We start from the raw sequence: 15,126 nt of genomic DNA, 5'->3' as shown, positions 1-15,126 counted from the left end.
GTGTTGTGTGTGTGTGTGTGTGTGTGTGTGTGTGTGTGTGTGTGTGTGTGTGTGTGTGTGTGTGCGCAGTTTGTGTGTGTGTGTGTGTGTAGGACCATTGTGATTGAGCCCGTGTCATGTTTCCCCGCAGGAGCCCAGGCATCTGCAGTTACTGTCGGATCTTGAGGAGAGCAACGTGTACAGTGTGACGACAGGCAGGAAGATGCACAACGCGCCCACGGACTACCAGTTCTGCATCAAGGTATGCCAGCCAACGCCTCAGCCACTGTGGACTTGCTTTAAGACATGTGGATGCACGGCTGGAGCAGGCCTGAAAAGCTGAGCTAACACCCGCCTTGATCTTAGAGCCTTTGTGTATTCATGTCTGCGAACATGGGGCTTTGGGGGAATTTGTGAGTGTGTGTTTCTGAGTGTGTGTGTGTGTGTGTGTGTGTGTGTGTGTGAGAGTGTGTGAGAGATTATTCCGCCACACTGGCCTGAGTGTAACCATGTGAGGCAGAGCCCCAGTTATGACTTAGCTTTTGAAGTTAACTCCCTCACGCACTGATCCTGCCTGTGATGTGATGACTTCCTTAGTGTAGTTATTTAATAATTGTTGGTAGTTGATGGATGTAATATCTTTTCAATCAGATGATGAGACTGATAAGGCTAATGTGATGTTAGATATGTGATAGGTTGATCTGTTGGGTGATTGATTGATTGATTGATTGATTGACTGACTGACTGACTAAGCTCTGATTGATTGACAGCCAAGTAAAGTTCGCAGTGATGTGAAGGAGCTGAGGATGCTGTGTGCTGAAGATGAGCAGAGCAGGACATGCTGGATGACGGCTTTCAGACTGCTGAAGGTATACACACACACACACACACACACACACACAAACTCCTTTTCAACATTGAAAGCAGAATCTACTGGATTATATGTCTTTAAATCACTGAATCCATATATGCTCATTTCAGTATAGACACACACGCACAAACACACACAGTGTATTAGACGTAGAGAGGTTGAGGTACTGGCAATACAAGTAGCATTATAATTTGGCTCCTTTTCCTACTGGGACAGTGGACACTTTAACTTTGGTCTTATTTCTGACATCCTGACTGAGGACTGCAATCATGTTTACAACCCAATGGCTGTCACAATAGCATAGATTTCCATGAACTTTGATTCGCTAACTTTTTTCTCAAGGTGATTTTTAAAAATTATTTGAATTATTTGAATTCTAAGACTGCTGTGTAATGTGTGTGTGTGTGTGTGTGTGTGTGTGATTTTTTGCAGTACGGGATCCTTCTCTACCAGAACTATAAGATCCCTCAGCAGAGGAAATCCCCGCTGGCCCCCTTCTCTGCTCCAGTGGTAAGGCCCACCTTACTCCGTCCACTTCTCTGCGTCCCTCTGCGCTCCCAATCTGATTAAGCTCTTAGAGTTATGTATAGTCTGCTGGCTCCCATTAGAGGTACCCTGGACTGGCAGTGTTAGGGGTTCTGGGAGGCTATGGTATGTGCATTTGGGTGGCATTTTGAAAAAGGGAGCTTTAGCCAGTGGGTTAAGAGTAATGAGCTTCAAGCAGTGCGTGTTCAGCCCGGGGTTATCCCTGCTTGCCTCCTACGGCGTGGGCCCAGGGTTAATTTGGAGCGCAATCGCCGTGGAAACATGCTTCTTTTCAGCGTTAATGGAGCGTTCATCTGTGATTGCCTCGCACACAGGGCGTGTGTGTGAGTGTAGTGGTTAACGTATGTTCTGCGTGGCTAATGCTAACGTCTGATTCCATTGTGGCGTCAGCACGCGATGATGACTTCACAGCACTGTTTCAGGGAACAGCTTACACAGTAAAGTGAATTTGCACAAAATTGATTTCAAATTAAATTATTCCTTAATCGAGTCTCCGTCTGAATACGATATTTGAAACAGAATGCTACAGCGAGTTAAACCTGTGGCAGGGCAAATGTTCATCACTAGTGAGAAGCTATGTGCATGACAAGCTCACAAGTCTTAACCTAAGCTCTCACATTTGACAACGCATCAGGCCTTCTAGTGCTGCACTAATGGTGATGTCATCTATGCCTGATGCATTTAGTTTCAAGTGGACGCTGCAATCAGGCTTAAGGGCCTTATATAGTACACAAAACGGTCGTGTCGGATGGTTGGACAGTGGGCGGGCGGCCGGATAGTACGTACTAGTTAGCATTTGTGTCCCTTTATAGTACTCCAACGGCTGTGGGTGCTGAAAACAATTCTCTTCCACAACAGTAGGGGGAGTAACGGTTTAAGTCCCGAAAGACAAGCTACCCCATGACGTCTTTGTGCGATGGAAATCGTTAGTTGGCTTTACCTCTCCTCCACAACAGTCAATTTCTACTCTCCCACCAGCTGCCACTACTCAAATGCAACAGGTGTCAGCAGATACACAATATTGTGACTGTGTCTAATGCTATATATACACCTGATAGGGCAAACTTATCTTTATCATGGGAGAATGCGGGGGAGTAAAATGCTCCCGAAGTAGATTACATTTAACTTCGGGGTTAATTCCCTTTCGTCTACTGCTAGCTAGTTAATACATAGCCTACAGACAGCCGGAAAGGTTAATAAACAGAATGAAATAGCTACACATTACACACTATGTTTTAATAAAACCCACGTTACTCACATACTGGTTAACACTGTTTGTTACAGCACATAAACGTTTGTCGCTACATCCAAACTGCGTCACCGTTGTCCCTCCCTGTATCTGCTCCAGCCGCACCATTTTACTTGCAATGTGAATCATTGCCATTTGTTGCACCTTCGTAATCATTGCCATTTGTTGCACCTTAATCATTTTCTACAAACATGATATGCGGTGTAGTAAACTGAGACTCTATTCACTACTGCACAAAAACTAGACACGTTTGCAACGTTTGAAATGAAGTAGGTAAAACAACTTTCGCCAATATCTCCGTAAGGGAGATGGGTTGTGTGCTCAAATTTCCTGGGATCAAAGAAATTCATGTAGGCTATTCATGTGCAGACTAAAAATCACGTCTCAGGATTTCTGCGCATGCACGTTATTTCGGGTGTCTCAACTGTAACTAATACCACTGTCATATAATTATGAGTTCAGTAAAATACGGAGCAAACACAGTTTTCTACCGTTGTTGAAACACATCTTTAATTGCCGTCGCTCATTCTGGTTCTCTGGCAGTAGGCTACTTGGGCCGGCTCATGTATTGTGATATACAGGGAATAGTTTTCAAGGAAAGGATCTGCGCTTTTGACAGTGGCTGTTATGCATATATATATATATGGATATAAAGGTAATGAAACAGGAAACGCTAGGTCCAGAAATGTTAGTTTCCGGAGTTGATGTCGTATGGAAATGAGGTTGTAGTGTGCCAATCACGGCCAAGGAGTATCCGTCGCCATGAGCGGACCGACAGAAATTTTTGCGGGGACACGGAGAGCTGTCCGACGTCTCTGGAGAGCACGGAGAGGGCGTTTCAGCTACCGGAGAAGGCGTTTCACTTACCTGAAGGCGTTCCTATGTGCCCAAAAACGTGTCGTACGGAGTAGCATAAAAATGCCTTTAGAGCTCACAGAGTGTGTTGGCTAAGACCGTCTGATTTTAAAGGCTGAGTGACCTGAGACTGTGTGTCTGTGTCTGTGTCTGTGTCTGTGTCTGTGTCTGTGTCTGTGTCTGTGTCTGTGTCTGTGTCTCTCTCCAGCGGAGTGTGTCTGAGAACTCTCTGGTCGCCATGGACTTCTCCGGGAGGACAGGGAGAGTGATTGACAACCCAGTGGAGGCCCAGAGTGCTGCCTTGGAGGAGGGGCACAGCTGGAGGGTGAGTGCATGCACACACACACACACACACACACACACACACACACACACACACACACAACCTCTCACACACACACACAACCTCTTACACACACACACAACCTCTGTCACACACACACAACCTCTCTCTCACACACACACACACACAACCTCTCACACACACACACACACAAACTCTCACACACACACAACTTCTCACACACACACACACACACACACACAACCTCTGTCACACACACACAACCTCTCTCTCTCTCACACACACACACACACACACACACACACACACACACCCTCTCACACACACACACACAAACTCTCACACAAACACACGCACATGCACACACACCCTCGCACAAACTCTCTCTTACAGACACACACACACACGCTCAAACTCTCTTTAACACACACACACACCCGCACACACAAACTCCTACACACACACACTCACAAACAAACTTTCTCACACACACACACAAACTCACTCTTACACATACAAATTCTCTCTCTCACACCGACACACACACACAAACTCTCTTACACACACACACAAACAAACGTAACTCTCTCTCACACACACACACACACACACACACACACACGCACACACAAACTCAGTCTTACACATACAAATTCTCTCTTACACACACACACACACAAACAAACTCACTTACATACACAGGAACTGTCTCACACACACACACACACACACACACACACACACACACACACACACACACACACACACACACAGGCACACTGACAGAAGGATATCCACAGTTTGTCCTTCATTCTTTTCTCCCTGTCATGGCGTTTCTGACTCAGTCCCTTTGTTGTCATGGCGTTTCTGACTCTGTCCCTTTGTTGTCATGGCGTTTCTGACTCAGTCCCTTTGTTCTGGTTCTTGTTTTTGTTTGCAGAAACGGAGTCAGAGGATGAATGTTTTAGGAAGCCCCAGCCCCCTGCATCCTTCCTCTCTCAGCTCAGGTATACACCCAGCAGCCTGTCCTGTCTGCCTCTCAGCCTAACTGTCTGTTTCACATCTGTCTGCCTGTAGACTGTCTCCATCTGTCTGGCGGCATGTTGCTTGCAACAGACTCTGCACCTTCATTGAAATTTTGTCTCCGTTCATGATTCTGTCCATGTTCAGTATTTGATATATGCGCTCACAAAGTGTCGTCTCTGCTGTGTGTGACTGCAGTTATCCACCGGACCCAGCTGTGGTTCCACGGCCGCATCATGAGGGAGGAGTCCCACAAGATGATCATGCAGCAGGGCCAAGTGGACGGGTATGAGCAGAACTACATTTCCCATATTTCCCAAGGTGGTGTCATTAGTCAAGGGGACTTGAGGTTGAGTGATGCTCTTTTCCCCCCTGTCAGGTTGTTCCTGATACGAGACAGTCAGAGCAACCCAAAGGCTTTTGTTCTCACACTGTGCCATCACCAGAAAATCAAACATTTCCAGATCTTACCTGTAAGTATTTGTGTGTGTGTGTGTGGGTGCGTGCGCTAAAGGACTGTTTAGACAAAGAGATTTATTTTAAGGGGGATTCATTTGATGTATCTCATCCTCTTTTCCTCCCTTCTCTTTTCTCTCTGTTTCCTTCTGTCCTCTGTCCCTTCCTATCGCTCAGTTTGAGGAAGATGGACAAATCTTCTTCAGCCTTGACGACGGCGCCACCAAATTCAGCGATCTGATCCATCTGGTTGAGTTCTACCAGCTGAACAGAGGCGTGCTGCCCTGCAAACTCAAACACCCCTGCACCATGGTGGCCTTATGACCCCCCCACCCACCCCCGGAGATCCCCAGCCCCTGACCTCTGACCTCTCCGCTAACCTTCCACCCCCTACAAAAACAGACAGACACACGCGGCTCATCGACTGGTTCTGTTCTATGTCATGTGCTGTCAGCGGTGACTTTTTCGCGCACGCATTTGTCTCTTCCCCACAGATGACGCTGAGCTGAGGACAGCACACAGGATTCTCTCTCCCTGACACTCTCTCTGTCTCTGATTCTTTCTCTCTCTCTCTCTCTCTAACGCACATATTTCTGGACTGGATGAAAATTCATGGAAAAGGACGTGGGGGGGGGGGGGGGGATGAATGAGATAGTAGTGGTGGATGAGAGGGAAAGTTCCGGTGCTCTCATCTCGTCTTGTCTCATCTCCCATCCTCCCCTCTGCTGGGCTCAGCTCTCCCTGAGTGATGGATCATCCTGCTCTCTGCTGGAGATCATCCTCCGATTCACACCAGAGGTTCTATCCTGTCCTCTCTTCTCCTCCTGTTCTGTCACCCACTACAGAGCAATGCAAGAGCAGATCCGTAGGGCTGCTACCGTCAGTCTGCCAGTCAATCGGTCTGCCTGCCTGTCTGACTGTCAATATCAGCCTGGACCTTCTACACATTTCTTTTTGTTTGTTTGTTTTGTTATTTTATTTTGTTTTTCCACTTGTAAAGTGTTGCTTCATTTTATTTTATTACAGTTCGTTTCATAGCTGAACTATATACATATATAAAAATATATCTATATCTATATATTTTTTTGCACTCCTGAGATGACAACAGGTTTTCCCACTTGACAGAAAACGCTGCGCTCTCGTTGTTGCTCCTCTTCCGCCTCCTCCTCCTCCTCCTCCTGCTGCATCGGCCAGTGCTCTGGATAGGACGCTCGCGCGCTGACCACATGAACGAGCGAAAGGGGCCGGAGAGCGCCGCCGTCTGCCACTGGAAGGCATCGGCACCGGTCCTGGGAAGAGATGAGAGAAGCGTCAGGGCAACAGTTGTCAGGGGTAACCGTTGTCTGGGATCAGGCTGAAACAAGACAGGCTTTAGAGTGAAGGATGGGGGTGGGTGAGGGTGGGGGGGTTGGGTACGGGTGGCTCAGTCAGCTCAGGTGCTAGTAGCTGGTTGAGGTCCAGACAACATGGGACAGATGGCTACTCGTCACACCCCTGGTGTCCCCCAGACACTCGGATATAAAGGCTCGCTCACCGTTGTGGGGATTGCACAGGGTCTGCATTGGAGCAGCTTTACAGCAGTTTTCAGCAGCAAGCACTTGTATGTAACCATGCCAACTGTTGTCTTTACAGAGGTGAGAGTGGAAGAATTGGGTGGTGAGCTGTGATTGCCATTAATACCAGCCCCAGTACCACACACAGACACACAGACACACAGACACACAGACACACAGACACACAGACACACAGACACACAGACACACAGACACACAGACACACAGACACACAGACACACAGACACACAGACACACAGACACACTTTGTACCTTGAATTAAATATTGCAAGACCAACTTGACTCACACCAGCTCAGCTCGATAACAACATATCAGAGAATGGGGGGGGGGGGGGGGGGGCTGCAAAGGGAGAGGGGACGAGAGTTTGTGCGCAAGTGAGAGAGATGTACACAGTAAGGTAGCCTTGAAAGAAAGTGAGAGAGAGAGGCTGTTTGTGCGTCAGTGTTTGCAGGGTTGTCTCTGGCCTCTGTTTGGTGAAGAGCTGTCTCCTGCTTCTCTGCAGGTTTCAAACCTGCACTCACTAAAACCCATCCATACTACTCTATATCTTTAAGTATGTGAAGCTATGGAAAAGATGTAGATCTAACACTGTATTTTAGATGGCCGATCACTATGTAAGAGTGGGAACCCCCACAGCAGATGATGATTGATTTGACTGATTGATTAATTGATTGATTTTTCTGTGCATATTCTTTTTCTGATCCAGTGTGCATATTGAGTTATCTGTTTTTGTTTGTATGTCACAAATGTACTTTTTTAAGAGTATATTACAGTATTAAATTAAGCTTATTTTTAGCCTCTGAAACTGGACTAACAGCATGCCTCTGTATCAGATTCATGGGATCACTTCATGAGAAAAGTCTGACTTTATAAGCTCGACGGTATCTTTTAAGATGTCATGAACCAGATTGTGATGTGGCCAGAACTCTAAGCTGAAATCCAGTCAAGCCTTGAAGCTCTGCCCTGTGCTTAACTCCCTCCAGCTACACTACGCTACACTTACATACACACACACGCTACACTTGCGTACTTGTATTGAAACTGTCAATGTCAGGGCAGTATTGACCTGATCCTGAGGGGTCCCACTGCTTTCAGGTCTTCTTTGGCAGGCCCCCATGCCCCGTGTCAGAGAGATATCTTCCACTCAAAAGCCCAGATCATTTTAGTCTCAGGAACCCACTATTAATGTCATATCACTAGGGGTGTATTATGGATGCCTTTGCAAGTGTATTACATAGAACAGCGGCTTTGGACCGATATAAGTGGCTGCTTAGGATGGGTTCTGAGAGAGAAACCTGAAAGCATGGGGCCCCCTGAGGACCGGGTCAGGGGGCTCTGCTGTCTGTGACATGAATGTAATTCAGCTGCTCAGGGTTCTGAGAGGGCTGATAGATGCTGGTCTTTTGATCAGACTCGGTTTTCTAGGACCCGCACTTAAGTAAGTGTCTTAATCAACGTGCAGGTCTAGAACTCCCTCTCTCAGTGCATGCACATCTTGTACCGAGGGGTGAAAGGTCACCTAGGTTAGCACTCCTTCTTGGACAGACTTTGAGAAGGGGGTTCTGGCCAGATTAGGGTTCCTCTTTTCTGATACATATGGGAGACTGCAGGCCAAACCATACTAGATTCACAGGTGCCATTAGTGCAATAGCTGTCCACAGCTTAGAGAAGAGCAGAGAATACAACGTCACATTCTCCCGTTCCCTTCGTGGCCAACTCCACTGCCGTATACGCGCTGCAGGCGTGTCTCCCCAGGGTCCGCTCCACTCCACGGAGCCTGCTTGTATGCCGCCCTTATTCACCCGCCATGGTTTACTCACACTACAAACCAGCTGTGGACTCCTTAGGAAAAAAATAAGAGGAACATGGAGAAGACGAAAAACATGGTGTATCAGGGAATAATAAATGATCCGGGTTTTTTTGTTTTGTTTTGTTTTTTCCTCAAATCCAACTCCTGTGTTCAGCGTGCTTTGCTTGGTTTGGTAAATGGCTGACTGGTTTTCCCAATCACTATTATCACTCTCTCGGGTATTTTTGTACAAATAAGGGATTGGTATATTCTGTTTTATTGTAAGTAGAATAAAATACATTGATATAAACACTAATATGACATTATGGTGGTGTCATTTGTTGTGTGTGCATACAATCCGTAACGCCGTTACATGGGGCACAGGCTTAACTGCCAACGTATGAGATCAAGGGTCGTTGTCTCACCTGCAAAATTAAAACAGTCATCTCCCCCTGATTATTGTGCTCCGTATGGACAAAATAATTCTGCTGCAGCAAGGACTGCCCATGAGGACAGCAAGGTTTATGAAATGTGCGTCATCCACGCCATGCGGAGACCGTGTCCGCAGAAGTACACCAATCGCTTCAGTGGGCATCGCGCCGCTAGTTTTCGAAAAGCACATTAGTCAGGACTGCCTTATCGCCACCTGCTGGTGAATGCTGCTCACTGCACACATGGGGATGGCAGAAATATACAGCCTAACGTGGCCATTAATATGCACAGCACAGTCGCCAGATTTCCTCCTTGCAGCAAACAGAAGCCTAAATGCACTATCAAGACAATAAATAAAAATAAAAGTAATGGTATATAATATTTATTTATCAAATTCAAAACAAACACCTGTGTTCTGCCCGGCCCTCCCTCTTCATGCCTTCCCTCCTTTGTCTCTCTTCCCTGCCCATCACATGGACATCCTGGAAGCCCCAGCACTGACCTTTGACCTTTCATTCGCTTCTAAATTTGTAGTTGAACTCAGGAAGTGAGGTACGTCCCTCATGTCTCAAAAGCTCTCCACCATATTCAAGTGTCCTGAGGGGGACTTGAAAGTCATGTTCTCATTTGAAAGTTTTGTTGACTTGCTGGGAGGGCCATAGATGCTGTGACCTCTGACATGACCTGAACTTGGCACTTGCTGATGGGCGAACACAACGGTCTGGAGACAACTGGTTGAAATTGTGGCTTTGAAGCCCCTTAAGAGCAGAGGGAAACCAGAGCTACACCTACAGCATTGTATATGCCCATATACTGTGTGTGTGATCACACAAGTGACACACATAGTGGCAAAGAACTTTCCAATGAGACTGATAAGTCCATCTCTGTTCATACATCACCTCTGTGGGACTGGAGTTATGAGGATTATTTGTACCCTGCTGTTAATCTTGTAAGGAGCAGTGCTGGTAGTTTGTTAGACGACAGGTATAGTCGTTTATTCCTAAAACAAATGTGAATAAATGTGCTTAGAAGGCTGTTACTTTTAAAACTTTTACCATCAGTGCTCGCACTTCCTTCTCCTCTCACTCACCACTACAGTTGACGTAACAGGGTGCCACGGTATGAGTTACATCTCTTAGTTAATCATTTCAAAAAGATGAATTAGCCGTGGGCGCTTCTTACAGTGAATTGCCAAAAAGTGTATCCTTATTTCATGTGATTTCCTTTGTTCTGTACACCTTATCAGTCAATCTTTATGATGCCATGACATCGCTGCGGAATAGCGGGCGTTAAAAAAAAGATGTGACCTACTCCCTTAATAATTTAGTTTCAACATCATCTTTGCCATGTACTCTGAAAGTGTGTATTCAATCTCTTTGTCTGTTTTAGCAAATGGTTTAAGAGTTCAGGCAGTTTGGGCAGTTCTTTAGGCAGTTCTTGCAAACATCATTTTAACAGTGATAACAACATGCATGCTGCTTAATATCACTAATTTCACTCTCAAAGATTCTCAAATTGCTCTTAATAGGTCGGTTCATTCTTTTCTACCAGTCCTGCTGACTGGAGGTTGTATGAACAATGACTGTCTATGGCTAGACAATATTTGTTTCTCATAAAAACAACAAGTACAAATATATGCATACTATCCCCTCTTATTGAGACATGTTTTCACCATGGCTCAATATTGCAGCATATCTTTTAGTATTGTGAGATCTAATTCTTCAAATGTGCATGTGTCTCAGATGGTTGTTGCAGCTCAAGGTGCTTTACCCAAAAATGAAGGAAGCAGCAAAGCAATGGAGTTAAATAATGGTCAACATCGTATCAGTACCTGATGTTACAATAGGCTTCTTGGCTTACTAAAATCATAATAAAAGAAATCAAAATAATAAAACTTTCTGCCTGGTACGTGGCCTTGTCTGCTTTGTGGTTTCCCAATGAAACCGGGTCTTTTGCATGTGTGTGCGCAATCAGGGCAATCAGTTCCGCTGCCTGTGCGGAATAGTGTGGAAGTAGTGGCTATGTGCTGTAATTCTTCCCTATCTTTAGCCAGTTTCACTCTGGCAGTGGGACTGCCAATGAAAACTAGCCTTTTGGCTACAATTGGGTGCATTTACATGTTAATGTTTATTAATACACACTGTCCCTCTTCATCAAATAAACAGATCAAATCAAATCAAATGTGTTCAAGGTTTATTTGCTTGAACCATCAACAAAAAATAGTTAAATCAGCTTCTGGAAAAAGCATATATCGTAGGTCAGCTCTGGCTGCCATAGTTTTTATCTGTTCTCTGCTGTAAGTAAAAGTGTAGCTGGCTTAAATGTCACGTAGTGCTCAATAGTAATATGAGGCTGTGAGAGCAAAAATAAATAAATAAAAAATAAGCATGTGGAACTTTCAGTGTGTCTGTTTTGTACAATAGGAGCAGAGGCCTGTACCACCAAGGCGGCAGCCACTACTGCTTGTAAACATTCAGACATTGCTTAGGCTACTTGATCTAGCCGTGTTGAATAATATGCCACTGGGATCAACCTAAAGTCCCCACTTATGCATTAATACAAATATCATATAACCTTTTTTTTTTTTTTTTTTTTTTTTACAGTCTACAGCTTGTACGAATAGCTTTGTCATGACATGGATGTGCTAAGACAGTAGAACTAACCAATAGTTGCTTAATGTGCTCGAATGCTTGCCTTCCCGCTTCAGGCTTTTTAATAATATCTTCAGCTGACATGGGCTGAGAATAAAGTAAACATTTGTGTTTCAAACGCATGGGTAGGAATCCATTATCTATAGAAGTTAGTCATTCCCAGAAAATAATTTTTTTTATTTTCCTCTGTGTCTGGCAAAGGTGCTTTTTAAAAGATAGCTTTACTATAGTGGACCACAGCTGCTAATTTTGTGGCCTTGTTTCTGCTTAAATCTTAACAAAGCCAGGGTATGTTGTCTATAGGTCTTCTTATCTGGAGAACAGCAGAGTATTTTGAGCCAGCACTCAGCCCCCACCCAGCCTGTGTTAGTCCAATGCATCAATCTAGGTTAATGTAGTTAGTCTGACAGGATTCAATTTCTCTTTCAATCTTTTTTGGGCTAAACAGTGTATATTCTATACATAATAACATTTTGGGACACCATTGTTTAATTTATTCTAAAACCCATGTATTGTTGGAACAATTGTAATGCCCAACCCACATCATATCTCTTCCTAATAAGTTTGTAGAGCATGTTTTTGAAACATAATCTGCATTTTAAATATATGTCCCTTTTCAGACTCTTCAAAAGTAATGGGTTATGTGTATGACTGCATTTAGATGTCTTTTTCTTCTTCTGTTCTGTGCATGGAATTCTTTAATTACTGCTCAACAGGTATCTGAGTCATATAAAACAAAACAAAGAAATCATTGGCCTTCTTTCCAAAACAAAACTAAACAAAAAAAAAATCGTTGGCTTTCTTGCCACCATTAATGTAAGCTTTGCGCTGTTTGGCGCAACCAATAATGCAAAAACATTTTCAAATCTGTGTTTACAATTTTCTTCTTGTTGTAGACATTTTAATCCACCTCTTATTGCCATCATCATGTACGTTTTCTGATTTTTACGCACTTTTTCTCATTTGTAAGTCATTTTATGCATTTCTCTTAATACCTTTAACTGATATTGAAACCTTTTAAATTACCTTTAGTTTATTCTTCACACTAGGGTTAGTTATGCTTCTATTTTCAGACTCTCATAGTTTGTGCTTGAGATCGCGATGCTGAGTCAACCCGAGCCCGACCAGAGGTCCTCCATCTCACTCGTTTTGTAAGGAGGTTGAGGCCAGGGAATTTCCCTGGGGTAATCAGTCCCCTACTGGTTCCGGGTCAAGGCATCTCAGTTATGAGAAATTTTTAATTACATAAATTATTACTATGATTATATGTGTTTAACCCATTGTAAAAAGTTCATCTCAACCCCACAGAAAAATAACACACAAGTATTGGAATATTAGAGTATCTCTGACTCTTTTTTTCTTTATCTATTAAGGAGACTCCTTAAAATCCAAAATCTTGTTTCCACATATGTCTGTGCATTACACAGTCAGCATTTCCTTGTATTGCCATATGTTTCATATCCCCTTCTAACTGGGATATGTCATCAATTTTAGATCCCTTGTTTCCCATTTTCTCTTACTGTTAAAATTCGACTAGACAGGTGTGTCTAAATACGTATCAGACTATATCCTTCTCTATAGCCCCTTTTTTCATATACAATACACCAAGAGGCCTACCAGAAGGCTTAACAGGGAAACAGAAATTTAAAAAAAGTGTGTACCCTTCATACAAGGCTAACAGGAATGTATATAGAAATATCCGGAGAAAATAGGCCTAGAGAGTTTTCAAATTCAGATACAGCGCTATCCTCTACGGCAACAGGTCTTCTTACTTTACATATAGCCTCAGCGTTCCAAAAATGAACGGTTCCCTTCCTTCCTTCATGGTAAGGTGAACAGTGCTTATATAACCTTAGCGCGCGCTAACCTTTTCCATGGCAACAGGTCTTCTTTTTACATATAGCCTTTAGCGTTCCAGAAACGAACGGTACCCTTCTGTATACTTACAAGAAGGTGAACAGTGCTTATATAACCTTGAACGCTCCAAAAACTGAAAACTACAGACAGGAGTCTTTCTTACTTCTAGCAATTCGTTCAACACACGCGGCAAACAGGAAAAAGTCCCTCCATGAACCTTTGTTCCCCTTTCCATCCCACGGCAAACATGCAAAAAATGAATGAAGAAAAACTATACTAGCGTGCACGCACAACAAATAACAAACAACCAATATACTCACAAACAGCTCGGAGTCCACCCCCTATTATTCAATTCAATTCCTTCACTCTCGGCTCTCCTCGCTGGCAGGCCCTGGCCTCCTTCCAATTCAAGTTGGAGGTCTTTAGAAAAACAGAGTCTCGTACTCCGTACGGTTCAGGTCCCGATGATTAGCCCAGCGTGGAGAGCCGATGAGGTTGTTGGAATCCCGGACTAGCTCCCAATTATGATAGGTGAAAATTCACCCTAGTTACCTCAGGACTCCGGAGCTGCATTAAAGTATATTTATTAGACAGACAAACAAAAACAATTGCAATTGGGCTCCCCTCCCAGCACAAGGCTGAAAGTGAAGGCAATGATAAACCGATCGCACAAGGTTTATATAGTCAGAAGTTTAGCTTTCAGCAGGGATAACCACGTGGTGGATTTCTCACGTCCGAGGCTCCCTGTCTTGCAAGGATGGCAGTTTTGCACAAGGTCGGAAGAAGCACAGTTCCTTTCTTATCTCCTCTGGTCTAAACATGCTCTTGTTCATATGCAGACTAAGTGGCACCTAATATTCTAGTTACACACACAGAGAGAAAAGCCATGCTCCTGCTTTCATAAGCACATGATTCATACAAGGAATATATTAATACAAGGCACTTGATTATTATATTCTTAGGTCATTAAAAGTGTTTGGAAATAATCTCTATCAGTTATTTATATCACGGATGGCCGACCCTGTACCTGGGAAAGAGAGGAAGCAGGATTCACTATTGGAAGAAGGCAAACTGGACGAGCAAGTGTGATGTTCTGCTGAAAAACCTTGGGTCCTGGCCTTCATGTGGCTGTTGCTTGGACACGTGCCACCTACCTAAACCTCGTTGCAGGCCGTGTACACCCCCATGGCAACGGTATTCCCTGATGACAGTGGCCTCTTTCAGCAGGATAAGGCGCCCTACACAACACACTACACAAAATGTTCAGTAATGGTTGAGAGTTGAAGGTGTTGACCTTGCTTCCAGATTTCCCATATCTCAAGCGTGTGCGTGTGGGAGATGTGCTGCAGCTCTTTGGGCAGCCCATGGCGGGCCTACACAATATAAGGCAGGTGATTTATCTTAATCACTTATTCTAATCATCCTATTTCACTTACAATAGAAAGTTGAGTTGACTCTGAGTCTAACAATGTTTGCATTGTTATCAAGTATATGTATAGGACTATGTAAACTTTTAATTCATTCAATCAATCAATCATT

At 44.2% G+C, this 15,126-nt stretch overlaps 1 protein-coding gene across 2 annotated transcripts in view; it reads left to right on the top strand.

Annotated features, from left to right (window-relative positions):
• The window catches only part of LOC308381509 (growth factor receptor-bound protein 10-like), a 94,823-nt gene extending 88,177 nt beyond the window's left edge, over positions 1 to 6,646 (top strand). For both annotated transcript variants that reach the window (XM_080859096.1, XM_080859097.1), the window contains exons 10-17: positions 131 to 241; positions 750 to 848; positions 1,283 to 1,360; positions 3,709 to 3,825; positions 4,745 to 4,811; positions 5,026 to 5,113; positions 5,207 to 5,300; positions 5,461 to 6,646. In XM_080859096.1, coding sequence (XP_080715222.1) covers positions 131 to 241; positions 750 to 848; positions 1,283 to 1,360; positions 3,709 to 3,825; positions 4,745 to 4,811; positions 5,026 to 5,113; positions 5,207 to 5,300; positions 5,461 to 5,607 — 801 coding nt within the window. In that variant the 3' untranslated portion in view covers positions 5,608 to 6,646. The remainder of the gene's footprint in view (positions 1 to 130; positions 242 to 749; positions 849 to 1,282; positions 1,361 to 3,708; positions 3,826 to 4,744; positions 4,812 to 5,025; positions 5,114 to 5,206; positions 5,301 to 5,460) is intronic.
• Positions 6,647 to 15,126: the final 8,480 nt, after the last annotated feature.

This window comes from Sprattus sprattus (assembly GCF_963457725.1).
Source record: "Sprattus sprattus genome assembly, chromosome: 20".
NCBI classification, from domain to species: Eukaryota; Metazoa; Chordata; class Actinopteri; order Clupeiformes; family Clupeidae; genus Sprattus; species Sprattus sprattus.
The sequence above is the reverse complement of the archived record's forward strand: the minus strand, read 5'-3'. Positions and strand labels throughout refer to the sequence as shown.